The sequence below is a fragment of the Pagrus major genome, chromosome 6, assembly GCF_040436345.1.
Source record: "Pagrus major chromosome 6, Pma_NU_1.0".
Classification (NCBI taxonomy): Eukaryota; Metazoa; Chordata; class Actinopteri; order Spariformes; family Sparidae; genus Pagrus; species Pagrus major.
The window spans coordinates 23,735,344-23,752,564 of record NC_133220.1 but is presented as its reverse complement, the minus strand read 5'-3'; the positions used below and the strand labels follow the sequence as shown (position 1 = coordinate 23,752,564).

General features: G+C 41.3%; 1 protein-coding gene across 1 annotated transcript; it reads right to left on the bottom strand.

Annotated features, from left to right (window-relative positions):
- Positions 1–13,024: 13,024 nt before the first annotated feature.
- On the bottom strand, positions 13,025–17,057 carry LOC140997838 (uncharacterized). The gene is made up of 2 exons (XM_073467888.1): positions 16,830–17,057; positions 13,025–15,584 (listed from the first exon to the last, which is right to left on the bottom strand). The coding sequence occupies exons 1-2, from the start codon at positions 17,008–17,010 to the stop codon at positions 14,665–14,667; spliced, it is 1,101 nt and encodes a 366-aa protein (XP_073323989.1). The 5' UTR covers positions 17,011–17,057; the 3' UTR covers positions 13,025–14,664.
- Positions 17,058–17,221: the final 164 nt, after the last annotated feature.

The following is a 17,221-nucleotide window of genomic DNA, read 5'->3' as shown; positions in this document are numbered from 1 at the left end:
GTGGCACAAATTCTCACTCTGGTGCCATTGAACTAAGAAGAAGGCCCATAATGCTGTCATTAAAGGAGCGCCAGTCAAACAGTGGAAAACCAAATAGAAAGCACAAAGGAAATATGGCATTTGTGTCTTTATGTATTAGTCTGTGAAATGTTAGTTTTCTCATGGCTCCACACAGATCTGATGTTTCACTAGAACAGAAGCTTCAGTGACATTTAAGACACATTCTTTGTGTATGTCATGATTAATTTGCGCAGCCTGTGTCCTTTGCTTTTTGTACTTTTCCACCACAGCCTAAAGAGTTTTGATGACATTTCAACTTTTTTTTTTAAAAATTCAGCGTTTCCACTTTTTATGTTTACGTGCAAATTGAAAATGCTCCTACAAACAGTTAAATGGAAACAAATTTAGCTTCTCAACTTTTTAACTGTTGTCACTGCTGTCTAAAAACTCCCCTCATCATTCAGTCCTCTCTGTCCTGCTGTACAGACATGTCTATACCCCCGTGACTTGCCCCAGATTCGTCGTTTCTGTCATGCTGGTGACCTGGTCTAAGGCCTCTGGGAAATTGTGTTCTTTAAAAGCTGCAAAAAAAAATGGATTGTTTCAAAATCACTTTCAACATCTTTATCTTCTGATATGGAGTGAACCACATGGTACACTATTGCATAAAGTTTGATCTTGAGACTATTTTTTTAATTATTTACATTATTACAAATGTTAGTGTGATTTGACTGAGTTATAACAATTGTGTTTAATCGTATAAAAACGTAAATGTAAAAATGTCTAGTTTTACAGATGGTTAGGTCTAGGGCCATTTCAACTTCCTGGAGTTGAGTTGCCGCCTTGAGGTCGCCAGGCAACCATAGGAGACCAAGATGTCACTGCACTTGGCCAAGAAACACTCCTGAGCATATAAATAAACACAAATGTTGTTTTAACACTTAAATTTTGGCACTGATTACACAAACACTTCCCAAATCCACACAGTCGTAGAAGTGGTTAAGCTCATGCAGATGTAACAGTGGGCGAACAAAAGTAGCAGTTTTGCTCTAGGTCATTTCCATTAATAAAACTGCTTACCTAAGAGGCAACTGCATCAACACGCTGCCTTGAGTCAAGATGTGACGGCACACTGATGGGAGATTAATTGTAAATTGCTGCCCACACAAGTCCTCGCTGTCAGCAGATAGTTTAGAGGCTTTGTCACAGCTGTTCAGTTACTGTGTAACATGTGTTTCATTCTCCAGCAGTGTCCACCCACCATGAAGACCCCGTCAGAGCTGGTTGCACACATCTATGAGAGAATCTCAAAGAGTGAGACTATCAGTGAACCAAAACATGCTTTAATTAAGGCAATTAATCAAAACATATTTGTAGGTGGAAAAGAAGAAAGTGTATCTATCCTAAGACGTAATTTACTAATCGTTCAATTTGTCACTACAGATTTAATTAGAGAGAGCAGAGACAACAGAGAATATTTTCCTTTATCTCAGGACGCTGTGAAGGCTCACCTGCCCCCCTTATTTTTTAACCGCTCCCCTTTTCTTGTTCGTTCTCTTTCTTCTCCTCTGGCTCCAATATCGACTCAGACAGACTGAGAGCCAAAGCTCATTGTAATGCTGCAGACAGCAGCAGTGGAACAGAGCAGTGTCTCCTAAGTGAGCTGCAGAGCGACCTCCACACGGTTCTGTGGTATATGTGGATGTCACTATTTTATATCTTTCTTTGAGGTCCGAACATTAACTGAGTCCCAGCTTTGTGGTATCATGTAGACAGATGAATTTACATACCTGACGACAGAATTAATTTTTACAAGGTTTAAATTAGGTCAGTGTGGCCTCACATTTAAACATTAAAGTGAAGAATGACACAGGAAACAGCATCTGGAAATAAAACAGAAACATGAGTGTCACTCATTATAGGGACATCTTACCATCACCATCACACTTCAAAATCCTATGGTTAGCTTAGCTTAGCACAATGACTTTAAACAGGGGGACACAGCTAGCCTGGTTCTGTGTGACAATAACTAAATCCTCCTATCAGCACCTCTGTATCTCACTATTATGTTATGTTTGTTTAATCTGTTGCAAAACTTAATTGTAAAACACATATTCCCAATTTTTGCTCATTTTAACATTCATACTTTTATTTTGGCAGTCAAGAAAATATTTAAATGCTTTAATGTTCAAACATCACATTAATATCCTTATATACTGTCCACCACTGCAGCACCGCTGTTCATCCTTTGTCTGAAGTTCCTGTCTCTTCAAGGCCCCCCTTCCTCTCAAAGCCCAGTCTTTTCTGATTGGCCAGCCCTGGGTAGGTTCCGCCCACTCCACAGAAGTCCTGATAACTTATTTAAAGGCACAGTGTCCGAATGTGTGCTGTGTGCATTTCTCTGTGTACTGAGTGTTTTGATACCCTCATCTTATTTACCTAGTACTACTCAAAAAAGACATGAAATCTCACTTTCTACAATATGGGACATTAACCTTCGGACAGATTCAGGTTAGCTGTTTCAGGTTAGCTGTCTCCTGGCTGAAGCTTCATTTTCAGATTCAGACATCAGAGTGGTACTGCTCTTCCTGTGTAACTCTCAGCAGGAAAGCAATGAGTTTATTTCCCAAAATGGTAATCTGTTTCTTCAGAGGGATCAAAATGTCCATAAAATGACTGATTCCTGCCATAAATTATGTTATTCACTTCCACCGCCTCCACCTGCTTAGTTTCATCGCCCGTTAGGCTACCCCAGAGAGACTCTCTACTGTCAAACTCATTTTTCTCTCAGCATGTTGTGATTGTTATGTTGTGTGAAACTATCAGGGAGCTCTGGCTCTGCTTTACTCTGATCTATATGCAGCTATGGGGGGTTAGTGTTTGTTGACAGTGCTGAATATTTTGGATACTTGGGCAGCTTCAGTCAATAAATGATGCTTGCTGCATTTTAGTGATTGACATTACGCGACATTGACACTAAATGGCTTCAAAGTTCAGTTCAGTTCATTATCTTGACCGCTTTTCCGTGAGGGTCGCGGAGATGTTACCGCTTTATCCCCCCTTTCAGGGGGTTGCGGGGGTTACTGGGGCCAAATCCAGTTTTCATAGGGCGGAGGCCAGGGTATATCCCTGGATGAGCTTCAAAGTGTATGTGTAATACTCTCCCCAGGTAGTCATTGTGTCTGTGATACAACACTTTTGCAGCAATAACTGTCAACACTGCAGGGTAGTGCTATAACCATGTTGGTGATAGATTGCAGGCTAGGAAAACCTGCTAACCGGACATGAAGAGGTTGAAGTACATGTAACATCCATACAGGGGAGTTTTAGGTTAATAAATGTTGATTGGATGTCTTTGTTTATCTGTGTACTTCAGCAAAAAGGGGTTATCTGAAGTGAAAGCATTAGCATTTGACTAATTAAAAGTTAAATAATTGGCACTAAGTGCTCATAAATCATAAGAAAATAGTAAGAACTGCTTTACTTTTCATTTTCTGTCTGTCTGGAGTTTCACCCTTATGTAGTTTGAAGTACATGAAGGAGAAGTGGGATGTTGGATGAAAAGGAAAGAGAGAGCTGAAATGTTGTCAGCTGTTGGCTCAACACTGTGAATGTGGTGGTCGGTGCGCTGACATTTGTCTGATACGTCACTGCCTCAAAGAACAGTCTGACCATTCATGCAGAAACACACAGCCGTGACTGACTGCTCCTCTCTGAGGAGCCGAGCCGAGACGTTCACTGACTCTGAGGCCTCTGTGTGTGTGTGTGTGTGTGTGTGTGTGTGTGTGTGTGTGTGTGTGTGTGTGTGTGTGTGTGTGTGTGTGTGTTTCAGCTCGCTGTGTGCTTCTCTCTGACATTTTGATAGACCCATCCTTAGTGGACTAAATGTAGAAATACCTCTGAGGATATGCCAAGAGATATTTGTATCAATGTGACCAAATCAACACTGTTAACAAGATTGTTTTTACTTTGTCAGCTTGTCACATCACTGTGTGCTCTTTGCTAATTTAAAAATGTTAGAAAGATTATGTTGTAACACGCTTTGACAGATTTCTTGTCACATTTTGTGTTTGGTGGGTCCTCTGGGATCTTAAGAAATATGAATCTGGCAGGTTAATCTGTTTCCCTGTCGCTGCTAAACTGTTTGTTGTTTTTGAAATAAACTGGCAAATGTTTAATTGCACGTACCAAAAAACAGTACTTCAGGCAAGGGGTCTTTACTCCTGTTTATAAACCTGACTGCAGCAGCAATCCGAGGAGGTGACCGCCATTGTCAGGTGTTTACTGTACTGTGTTGACTGCTGACTGGAGCTGGAGGAGAGATGTATTCAACTTCATGAAGTTGCACAGAAGACAAGAGAGAACCGGAGTCGCTGGTGAGTGCTGAGTTCATTGATTGACCTTAATTCAAACACACACACACACACACACACACACACACACTCACCCTTTGTGTGTGGCATGGCTCTCTAGCTTGATGAGAGCTTGATGAGGCTGATGCACAGTAAAGTAATCGGGCTGTTTGGGGCGAATAGACACTTGTGTGACTCGCATGAATAAACACAAATGATCCGACAGTCTTACTCGCTTCACTAGTGGTGAACACACTAATAAACAACCACCATTTCTCATAAAAATCTATCTGTTCATAAAAATGTTCATACAGAAGGTCATGTTTTAAAGTTTATACACGTCATGTTTAGTCTCAGTTGCCGACTTCCCTTCTCACTCACTCTCTCCCGGAAGTTATAGCGACAGGACCAAACAAAACGCATCATTACCCTTTGTAAACTTTTTCTGTATTTGAACACTCCTTGAAACATTTGGGATAATAACTCATAACATGACTCAACAAAGTAAATAAACGAAGGTCTAGTCGATTTTAGACATTTAATGAAGAACTTGCTGAACAATTCCTAATGCATTCAGTACAAAAGTTCATGAACCATACACCTACATTTCAATCGTATACCATCTCTGCACGAAATAGATGCATGGTAAGGATAGCCTTAGGGGCTTCAGCCATTTAGCAGCTGTAATCGATTGAGATAACACAAAGACTGAATGCACACAGTGTAAACAACTTGAGTTATACCCCCTCAGGTTGTTTGAGGGCCCTCTCCCGAACTAAGGTCACCATAAACTTATTGTGGGCGAGTTTATCATTTCAAAACAAATCTCTCCAGAGCTCTTACTGTGCACAGTCGAGTATAATAACATAGGAGGCATTGGAGAGTGTGGAAATGATGCAGCACACCTTGAAATTGCACAGAGATGAGGTTGAAAGAGAGATGGCTGTTTGGATGGAGAGTGGAGGAGGGAGAGCTTTGATGTAACACTCAAGTGGAGCTCATTGATCTTATCAGTTGCTTTAAATATTTTTCCGAACAGCCTCTAATTGCTTTCATGAGCCATGCAGACCTATGACTTGCATGAACCCTCCCTGCGAGCTTGGAAGTCCGCCTCATCAGTGGAAAAGCTGCAGTCTGTAAGAAAATTGTTCAAAAAGACTGTGCCGAGTTTTGGAGAGATAACGGGTACCTCAAGTCCTTGACTTCATATTTCCAAAGACAGATGAGCCCATTTTCTAAAAGTCAGGTAGTTCCCAGCTAAAGTTTGAAGATAGATAGTATCCTCAGTTTCATTCCAATTTTCTCTTATGGTGGCAAAAGTAATGAAATACCTCATGCGCAACATCTCTTTTTGTCTTGAGACTATTAAAGTTAAATGTAATATCTTCAAATCATCCCTCAGCTCTCAATAGTTTTTAAGAACACAGCTTTTGGCCGGATGCTGGAGAAGAGAGTGCAGTAAATCACTTACTGTGTGCCTGAAATCCTTTATCCTTTCCTGGAGCTCAGCCAGTTCGTTTAATGGGTGAGTCTATTAATGTTATTGATTTTCAGGGTGATTCTTTCATCAGGATAAATAACAACAGAGGAGCCCCAGGGACCCGAGCGGGGCACCCCTGATGCTGATGTATTCATCCAAGCCTGTCCGCTCTGAACCCCACCGTCCCACTGGGGTCAAAGCTTGTTAGTGAGTATCCTCTATTATGAGGCTTCATCTCTAATGAGGCCCACTAAACTCAGTGCCCACTGAACCAAGACTCCCTCACCCACTCATTTACTTTTTCTCTCTTTCCCTTGCCCCCTTTCTCTCCCTTATACTGTCAACACAAAGTGGCAAGGCTAAAAGTAGGCAGTGTTATAATAATTATTTTTGACACGTTCCCCATAATTCATGTTTTTTTTAAGTTGCCTGCTCAGAAATTTCTTATCATAACTGAAACTGATAAACATCTGAAATTCAAAACAGTGGTTTAAGCCAAATTCAGCATTGATGGAATAAGAGACTCACAGAAATGTTTTATTTATGATAGCCAGTATCAAAACAGGAATTTTGGTTGAAAGTGATATTCCTGGTAACACACAAGCAAGTATTTTGAGACGGGGGTGTTACTGCAGACCAAGACTGGCTTCTGCGTCTGACTCATATGTGGCATGTCACCCGCCCATCTCTCCCACACATCCGTCATGTTATTCTCCACTTAAAACTGACCAGTGAGGCAGAAAGGCCATAAAAAGATCTTGTAAAAACTGCATGTGATGTATGAATACATAATCAAAGAAATGGTACACAGTAACAAATGGCAAAGAGCACCTTACAATCCTGGTAATAGCTGCCTGGATGGAACAACAAGTAAATGATGACATTTAAAAAACAATAAGCCCCGCTACCCTTTAATGTTGCCACACCTGTCAAGCCTTTCTCTCACAGCAACAGTGGCAGATTAACATTATCTGTTTTACAATTTTTTGACAGGCCTGCTGTGCCTAGTTACAGATGCTAAGCTAGGATTGGACAGCTGCTATTCAGGCATGGGGTTTAGCAAACAATCACAGTCAGTTTTCTTTTTTTTTCCAATACAACAGGAAGCCTTTTTTGATGTGTTTTGTCAAACTGCAGGTGGTTCTAGGAGGGCCAACAACGTGTGTGCCATCTAATGCTGATTTTTGTCACTCCCTGTTGATGTGCTATCCCTCACAGCGTCGTAAAATTCTGAAGCCAAGTGATTTATTTTGCCACTTTAAAGAGATCACTGCCAGTAGGTGTGAAAACACACAGATTTCCCTGTTTGCCTGGATAGCGGGATCAGAAATATGACAGCACATGTAATCCTGGAGACTTATGGCCTCAGACGGTGCTTGTGCACGTAGGTCTACAACATTAAAAGGCCGCTGTGAAATATGATGGCAGGGCAAAGAGACGGAAAAGCTGCAAGTGAATGAGAGTGGAGGAGGAAATGATGGATGGGGCAGGAGGATAAATAGAAAGGATATTGTTATGTTAGGAAAGCGGTAGAGGTTAAGTGTAACAGAGAAGGAAGGGGAAGAGCAGAGGAGGGAAGATGACATGCTGAGGCCCAGACTCAGCCTAGATTTGAAATCGTTAGCTTTATTATTATTTACAGTATCACGTGTAAGACATCTATCATCTGTTTTGCTGTTCTTTTCTCTTTGTCTTGAGACGTTTTCTGTACAAACATATTCTTACATTTCCATTGTCCAGTTTCAGTTTTATGTGTTTCAGCCCTTTGAAGCTCAATTTCTAGTAGCCCTTTATATCCAAGCATTTCCCTCCAGCTCTTTCCTAAATCTGGCAGTAAAAGGAGGAAACAAAAGTGGAGGCATGATGTACTGTTGATGGTATTTGTGACGGAGGTCTGTAATCCTATTATGGACAAATTAATTCCCCTGCAATGCTTATTATGGATTTTCCAAGAGATTATATATAGTAATTAGTCCACATGGCAAATCATATTAGTGAATCGTTGGCCTCAGTGACTTATGAGGTCAAGATCAAGCGAGGGGAAGGACTATGTGTAGGTCTAATGTGAAAAGGGTCGCCCATAGTGACGAACCCACAGGGAATTATGACCACACGCTGACGTTCTACAAAGTGTTTCAGCAGCTTTCATTTTTTTGCAGCAATTTTCTGTTTTCCACTCTCAGCACTCACAGTTTTCAGCCACAGCAGGCAGCTGTTTCCAGAGATAGAGCTCTAAAAGCCTGTACAGTACACAACCTGCCAAACACCAAATGGCAGACAGACGAAATAGAGGACCAGCTGGTGAAATAGGGAAGCATTTAGCAGCTAAAAAGTGAGATATTTCCCCCACGAGATCATCAAAACCAAAACATGGGGGGGTGGGGGGGTGGGTAGATTCATCAGGTGACAGGAAACATGACTCAACATGAATGATAATGTTGCACTGTATCTGCCGGATGCTCGAGTAGCCAGATGGTTCTCTAATAAGTTTGTCATACCATGTTAAATATTGAGTACAGCTCAGGAGCCTCATAGCCCACCGATAGACTAATAAAAATGTGATCCAACAAAACCTTACAAATTCTGTGATATATACATTGTATATCATAGATATATGTTATAACATTTTTATGCTTTATGCCAATTTGATACCTCAGCTCAGGATATGGCTAAAATCAAGTACCAATTCAATTCCTGTGCTCTTTCCAAAATGTAAAATTTGCATTGATCACTTAACAAGACAATCAGTTTTGTGTATGGTCGCAAGAAGCCATACAGTCGTATGTAAAACTCTATAATAATGTAGCAACAGTCAGGTAAACTTGAAACAACTTGTCTCAGGGCAAGTTACTGAGTATGCAATCAACACATTACTGACTACACACTGGTAGTTACTGAAGAAGTATTAGTCATGCAGCCACATCTCTCTGGCTGGCCCTCAAATCACTTAAGCTCCTGCCAAAATACAATATATGCTTTCATTTCCACAGAGCTCCACAGGCACTGTTGTGTCTTGAGATAAAGCAGGGATCATACAGATACAGGCATAATCCTGACATCTCCTGTCTTTGAAGAGCAGATCGATGTGTCATCGAGCGGTCAGACAGAAGCTGCAGGATATGTGAGGTGTTAGAAATTAATGACACATCATTTTTTTCCTGCTGACATATGTGTGTGGGAGAGAGAGATTGGGTGTGAGTGTTGGAAAATGAAAACATCTCCAGAGATATCATGTCACTAGTACTCTTGGATTGATCAGAGTTTATTTTCACAAGGAAATGATTCATTATCAGCACAGATGACAAGATATTTATTTGTACCCACAAGCAGATCTGTGACTCTGTGAAACTGGTTTCCTATCAAATGTTTGTCAATATGTGATGTCAATGGCGTAATGTAGAGGCTCATAAACTACAAATTAACATCTAAATAAGAGCCTTTACATGATCATTGTACCATGGAGTTACAGACACAGTTGCAATGAATATAAATGAGATTTATTTTCTGCACGGCAGTAGGCTTCAGAGCTGAAAAAACTCCAGTTGAGGAAAAAATTTATGTTCTCCAACAGGCGTTTTTACAGCAGATAGTTTGACTTGTCATAGTAAGAAAAGCACAGATGAAACATGTGTATGCGTGTGCTCAAAAAATGAAACTGCCAACCATAATGCAGCTTGGCACACACTGCTTCCTCAGAGTTGTCTATCAAACTAAAAACGGTCGATGTGCAGGAAATAGAGTAAATGACTAAGCTCTGCCTTGCGAAAGACTATGTTGCCATTTTAATGAATCACTTGCTGGAAATGAGCAGGATGTAAATTGGCCAGAAAGTTGCATTAGGAATCTGTCGTTCCCGTAATAAACAATGAACTTTTGCATTCACAGTGTTCTCCAGTAAATAGCAGCACCAACTGGACTAATAGAACCTCTGGTCCCCCAGATGGACCTGGAGGGCTCCCTGCTACTGCGAAGAGAAGACTGAGGGAAAGAAAAGTCGATAGATGTCCAGCAAACTGACTTTTAGAAACAAACTAAAAGCAAAAACAGGGACAGAGGACCACGCTCATGTACAAGTAGAGTAACACCAAAGGCAAAGCAAGCTCTGAGTCAAGTTGGACCTCTTAAGCAGGCGGAGATCGGGTGTTTTATCCTCCAGAGCTTCTAGAGGAATAAACACCCAGAGTCACAACAGATTTTGAAGAGAGGAGAGCTCAGAGTTTACTTTTAAACTTTTGGGATTAAAAAATGGATTTATCTTCACTCCTGTTTATTTACTTGACTGTAGCAGCAATCCACAGTGAAGACCTCCATTCTCAGGTGTTTATCTGTGTTTGGAATAACGTAAGTACACAACTAAACAAAATATAAACAAAGGTCCAGTTGTTTTTCGGACATTTTAATGCAGAACTCTGACATATAATATCTTTAAAGATGAGATTCTTGACCTATAAAGTAACTTTAATTATATTGAGATGATTTACTGCTCTGAGGCTGAAATATGTTCATCTACAATCAGAGATCTATTTACAAATGTGACGCAGACATTTGTGGTGGACTGCAGCCATGCGTTCTTGCTCCAACACATTACACTGATTTATGGACCACTTGACTGATATCCATCTCCAATGCCCTCCCCTTCTACCCTATACGCTGTGTATAGGGTAGAAGAGGAGGACCAACCACAAACCCTATCTGCAAAACTTAATATTTAATGTCCAGCCTCGTGGGATATGAACTTCCATCTTCATTGAAGGCTTAAACTGGAGATCAATCAACATTTGAATGAGATCCCTGGAGTGCACTCTCATCCCACCTCAATCAATCATCAGTGGTCAGACAGTGAAAGCTCCATTGCTCATAAAATAATGATGCTCTCTGCTATTTTTAGATATTAAGGGCATTGTGATTGATCAAAAAGTCCCCTTATGGGAAGTTAGGAAACCACTGTGTGTGCCTGACAAAAGTAGGCCACAGTGGCATTTTGGGTGTACCTTTCTTAAGAATGTTATGACAAAGCAGTATCAATAGACATGAGGTATGTTACTGTTGCTGTGCTGCTCTCCACTGAATGACTGGATTTCTTCCAAGATATCTTCAGACATAACAATGTTTTCCCCCGAAGTTGTGGTTAAAGGACGAGAGGTCACTGCTGAATATATAAATGTAATTCATTCATTCATACAAAGCCACAAATTGAAGGTCATGGTGAAATATAATTCATTCATTTGTTGTCATAAAAGACAGTAAGTCAAATCATCAAGGGTTCGGTTTCATTATGAAATGCTGAGGACAGAGTGCAAACATTTAAGGTGAGAAAAAGCTTTTTAAAAGATGTTTTGTATTAAGTGTAATGCATTTATTTAGAGATGGAAGCCAACACCAGCACCCATTGAATGATATGAATCTACATGAGTCTCTTTACCCAGGTCATCATTTGATTTTGATGGCTGATTACTAGTGTTGTAGTCAAGACCGCACCAACCGAGACCAAGACATCACCGAGACCGAGACAAGACCAAGACCATATATATTAAAGGAAAATCATAACAAAACACAAAATCTTTACACTACCAATGATTTGAAGTTATTAGCTGTTTTTGAGAGGGTCCTTTTTCACTCTTATCAGTAAGGCATGGACAAAAAGCCTATCAGCGGTGGTCTTGACCGGTCTCGTTCAAAAAACCCGAGTCCGCCCAGTCCGAGACCGAGACAAGACCGAGTAAAAATGCCCTCGATTCCAAGACAAGACCAAGAACCTCAAAAAATGGTCTTGAGACCGATCTCGAGTACTACAACACTACTGATTACACTGCAGGCTAATAATTTGTTTGCCTATGATTGGGATAAGCTTGTTACAGTGGGTTCAGGTAAGGGTTAAGCTACAGATGTACCTGAAAGGGACGTTTTGCCTCAATAACTTATGTTTGGCAGCAACTTAAATCTGATATGAGCAAATTAAATGTAGTATATCACCTGCATCTCCCTTCAGTCTCCTGGCCGCATCACATTGCAGCCTGAGGAGATGTGAGATCTGACTGCAAATCACAGAGCTGTGCCCAAGTTTTGTCTGCTAGATCTCCTTTGTTTTGTTATTAGTCTCAGTATTCATGGCCGCTGCTGTTGCTAGAAGACATGCTTTTATTTTGTCGACACAGAAACAGAATACATTGTTATGACTGTGACAGATAATAAAGGAATGACAGAGTGTTCCTCCACATCACAAGAGGAGTGAAGATGTCATTTGAAACATATGGAAGTGGTTCTTAATTAATTACTGGTGCATAAACCTTGTTAGGGCTGTCAGTGCCTCTCTCTTACTGGCGGATTGTTTTCAAAGATGTAAAGCTGCCATGTGTAAAAACATGGTCGAGCACAAAGTACTAAATAGATTTAAATGAGCAGTCATTGGTGAATTATAATATGTAGAACAACTGAATATACTACTAAACTGAATCATATTATGATGGCAAAGGCACGTTCAAGTTTCTAGTTGTTCCTTTAATTAACTATTCTTTAATTGTTTTTCATTTGAGTAGCTGGAGAGCCACTTCAATCACCCAGATAAATTAAGAAAAGAAAATAATCCAGTAAATCTGCACTGGCAGGAGGCAGTTTGAAATATACTGCCACTCACGAAAAACATTATAAAGGAAAGTACCCCACCAGGTGTTCATATCTGTTACTACAAAATAAAACCAAGCGAGAGTCTTTTGCCAGGAACCAGTTATTTCTTTACATATCGTTTGTGAAAATGCTGGCTTTCATTTTCATGTATTTGGAACATGAATTAGTTTTTTTCTTCAGTGCACAGAAGTAGAGCCAAAAGATTTATGTTCTCCTTTAGGTTTTTTTCACAGCAGATATTGACTTGTGATAGAAGGAAAAGCACAGGTGTTACTAATAACAACCGATGGCTCTATTCAGCACTATTTAAGTGAGGGACAGACTGATTATGAGCTGGCTGATTAACAGGGATGATATTCAGCATTTTTCCAGTTATTGGTATCAGTGTTTTTGTGCCCAATTGCAGATAAAATAAATGTTGATTGTTGAGTCTCATTTCCAGGTCAACAAATACTGACGCTTTTGGTTGGCTTCGGACCCAAAATCTATGATTGACTGGCACCCTGTCCAGTGTGTACCCCATTAATGTTAGTCATTCATTTGTTCACATAATACAAGACAATTACAATTGATACTCAATTACTACTTTATTAAAAAATAACATTTAATACGCAATGATACAACACTGTACATGTAGAGTGTGAGTGTGTGTGTGCAGGGGGGAGCAAAGGTGTCCCAGAGAAGACTGTGAGTGAAGGGCTGCTGGTCAGCTGTGAGGACGTGCTGTCGTCTCATGCTGCATTCATCACACATGGTGGTTTCACTGGTGTTCCTCCAAGAGCAAACAACTTAGCTTTGACACACTGAAGGCGTCATATTAATAAGTTGTTTTCTGCAGGACATTCAAGAGCAAATTGATATTCCTGCTCCAAGTGGATTCAAATCTTATGGGAAAACTCACAAACCCTGAGTTTCTGACTTTTATTATAGCTATTTTTAGTCAGACGTTAGTATTTCTGGTATGCCCTCATGTTGTGAATGCAGCATTAGTCCTGAGAGGAGAAAGGTAACTGTAGGGTCTGCTGTTCTGTGGTCAGAGGAAGTACCTGATTCTGTGCTAAACCAACCGATCACTTCTGAAAAATCGCTCCAAAAAATACCTCACATGTCCATGACTATTGTGGTGGAACATATATCTTTGCGTACTGAGACCCCTGAAAAACCACAGAAAGGTTCAGCTAATACTGTATGGCCCTGTTATAGAGTGGATTTCTGCATCGTCTCAGACAGATGCCTTAGTGCATGTCATAGAAAAAAAGACACCACAAAATTCCTAAATGCATGGTAGATCGTGACTAGTGGTATTTTACAGAATATCACATTATTTCACAAAATAGTGGAGCAGTCTCACAATAGACTTGTCCATACTCCAATGGACAACATGAAGCACTGACGATGTGAGATGGCAGTATTTAGCTCTGCAACAATGTAACAGCACTTGGAAGAAAAAGGAAGATAAAATAAAGACTACAGTGGAGATAAGTGCCAGGTCAGACTTCTCCTAAGTCAGTCAAGTCCACAGTTTACGGAGGCATTTTAGTATCTTTTTGTTTGCCTAAACTTTGTGTCATTTGTTAAATTGCTACATATAAAAGAACTGGCAGTGTTACGCTAAGCCAGATGACACACAGGCTTCTTTTGTCAGGCCATCAATTCTCTGGTTAATTGAGAAAAAGGAGATCATTTCATGCACACACTGACTCTTCATTTTGGGTCCTTTTATTAGTGATCACGAGACGTCAAGTACGCCAATTTTAAACTCAAGTGTAAAGTTAAGGAAGTGGTGTGAGTGGCTGATAATGAGCCGTGACCGTGCTGAACATTGTTGCATTTCTTAATGCATCTCAGTTTCAAGGCATGTGTGGAAGACTTCATCATGCTAATTATATGACTAAGGAAGGAAAGGCTTGATAATTCAGAGAGGCTAGCTAATAACTCAAATTGTGTCATAGAGAGTTAATACTCTGTGACAAGTACAAAATTAAATAAATGACATACTAAACTGGCTAATACAAATTCTATTGAGGGACTATGGCGTGGAGAAATATTAGGTTAGATAAGAAACTTTCTCTAAGAGTTGCAGAATCCCTAGTTCTTGGAAAGTAGAAAAAAAAGCCTTGTCTTAATGGCAGCAATTTTAGCTTTTTGTTGGAAAGTTTCCCACATCAATATGATTCACAAACTAGGTTGTTTACCAACACACTTGCATCATTGCCCTGAGAAATATGTTCCCTCGCGGCTATGGGTCTGGAGATGCCTTTTGATTTTGTCAGAACGGCTGAAGCATTTGCCACACACGGGGCAACTGTAGGGCTTCTCCCCAGTATGGATCCTCATGTGGACCTTCAGGTGAGCCATCTGTGTGAAGCCCTTCCCACAAATCTGGCAGCGGAATGGTTTTTCCCCCGTGTGGCTACGCTGGTGCTCCTGGAGTCTGCCAGAGGAGCTGCAGCATTTGCCGCACACTCCACAGCGGTAAGGTTTTTCTCGCGTGTGCACTTGTACATGCACATGCAGGTGGCCGACGTGACTAAATGCCTCACCGCAAACCTTGCAGCAAAAGGACGACATGTGGCCTTGTAAAGGGGATTTTTGATGGGGGCAGTCCACGGCATTGGCTCCTTGGTTGCGCATGTGAGAGGCCTGACCTCTGTTAGCACCAGTTCCATTTCCCTTAGCACCAACCATCTGTCCTCCATTCTCCACCCCAATAATGTCAATGTTGTTCTCGTTTGAGCAGTTTGGGTTCACGGGTGCTAACGGCTGGGCACCGCTGTTGGAGGCAGTTGAGCCTCTGTGGGCTCCTCCACTCTCTACCTTCACATGCCGTGAGGGGCCTCGAGATCCAGGGTCCCTCTCCCTGTTCTCCACACCTTGACTCTGAGGGAGGTTGGACGTGTGGGGGCCTTCCTGGGGATATTCATTTCCAACACGCGGAGGAGTGAACATGTTCTCCGGCGTGCTGCAAGAGCCGTGGCCACGAAGCTGATCATCTCCTTGGTTGGGCCGGAGATCTCTCTTATCCTTTATCTGAATAGGGATACGCTCTTCGTGCCCCATGCTGGGACTCCACTCACGGCGTGGATGCTCACCATCCTCCTCGTCCAACAGCGCCATGGACGGACGATCTGCAAACACAACAGGAGGTAGAGGCTGAGATGAAAACATCAACTACATTTCTGCAAAACACAAGCATGCCCATTTATATGCCATATGGCACTTGTAGTTCACAGAGTTTGCTTATGAAGGTTGTATCTGAGTATGAAAATGGATTTGGTCTAAAGTAAGTTGTAGCTGAACATAAGATAAAGGCACAGGCACAACATGTGGAAATGCTAACAGCAGTGTTCTTCTGTAAAACACCTCTTTAGCTGACAACTTTTTTCATCAAAATACAAAGAGCTGAACTTACTGCCGTGTTGCCTGAAAATAACAGAAACCTGAATGTGATAAAGGTGATACACAACATGCATAAATTTCAACTAGGAAGGACAACATACAGGGCAGTACCAACGCTCCCCACAGGAAACTGTTTAGCAGCGATGAAGAGTCACCAACATCCTGACACATCTTTCCTCATGATCAATGTAGTTACACAATACTGTCCAAAACAACAAACACTCAATTTAACATGTTTTAATCTGCTATAAAACAGTCAGGGGACGTTTATAATTGCCAATAATGTTGTATGTGACGCCTTCTGCATTAAGTATTCACTCCTTTGGACTTGTGTGTTTCACAACATTCACTAACAGTGGATGTAACTTGGATATTAGACACTGCTAACAGAACAAACACTGATGTCATGTGCAAATGAACGTGCGTGCATAGATATGTCTAAAAATGGATTGAATTGAGAAGTGCATAACATATTTACACTCATAAATAGTGACTTCTCTGGCAACAGTTTGAGCCATGGCTCTGTGTGGGAACTGAGTTTGAAAATTGAAGAAAACAACCGCAAGCGCAGCGACACAACAGGTGAACAGTGTGTATTCGTGTCGTCAGTGTTCACTTCTTTCTGTCACTGTCAAATAAATCACGACTCACTCAAAATGCTCAAAAGTATCCAGATAGAAGTAAATGCTAACCCTGGAGTAGGCTAGTCGGCTAAACTAGCTGGTTGGCTAACGAACAAAGGTTGCTAACGCGCTAGCCGCTCCACAACAACAGCAGCTAACGTCAACTAGCTCGCTAACAGCTAAAGTTAACTTGTCTTGAAGTGGGGGAACATTATTCTGAGGCTATTTGTTGTGTTGCAGCATTGTTCCTGCACACGGTCGTTTCAATTTCACTACCCAACGTCACCCACACACTCGGCTGAAAGGACATAAAGGGGCGCAACTGCACAGTTAGCTTTCAGCGGAGCTAACCTGGCCATATTTCAATTCCAGCGTCTCGCAGCCTGCGTCTCAGATGGTCGTTCTCCCGCTCCCGGATCGCTATCTCCTCCTGGTACTCCAAAATCGTGTCCTCGACAGATTTGTAGATCTCCTGCGCAGCAAGCATGAGACGCTCAGTCAAAAAGACGTTCAAAAACTGCAGTTTGGTCATTTTCTTGGGTTGCACGGAGCTCCTGCTATCATCCAAAATGGACCAAAAAAGATGCTCGACCCAATCACGTGACCCGGAGTAGTTTCTTCTTCTTCTTCTTCTCCTCCTCCTTCTACTTCTTCCCTTCATAGTCTTCCCAAGATGTGTCTGATTGGGACAGGCATGCATCATTTACACGTTTCGATAAAAAAGCCCATTCGGGTTTGCTTAT

Bases quoted from the DNA above. Each gene is read 5' to 3' on its own strand.
- LOC140997838 (XM_073467888.1), bottom strand. From the start codon at position 17,010: ATGACCAAACTGCAGTTTTTGAACGTCTTTTTGACTGAGCGTCTCATG. The intron at 15,585-16,829 runs GTTAGCTCCGCT...TTGTGTTTGCAG, and splicing joins TGGAATTGAAATATGGCCAG to ATCGTCCGTCCATGGCGCTG.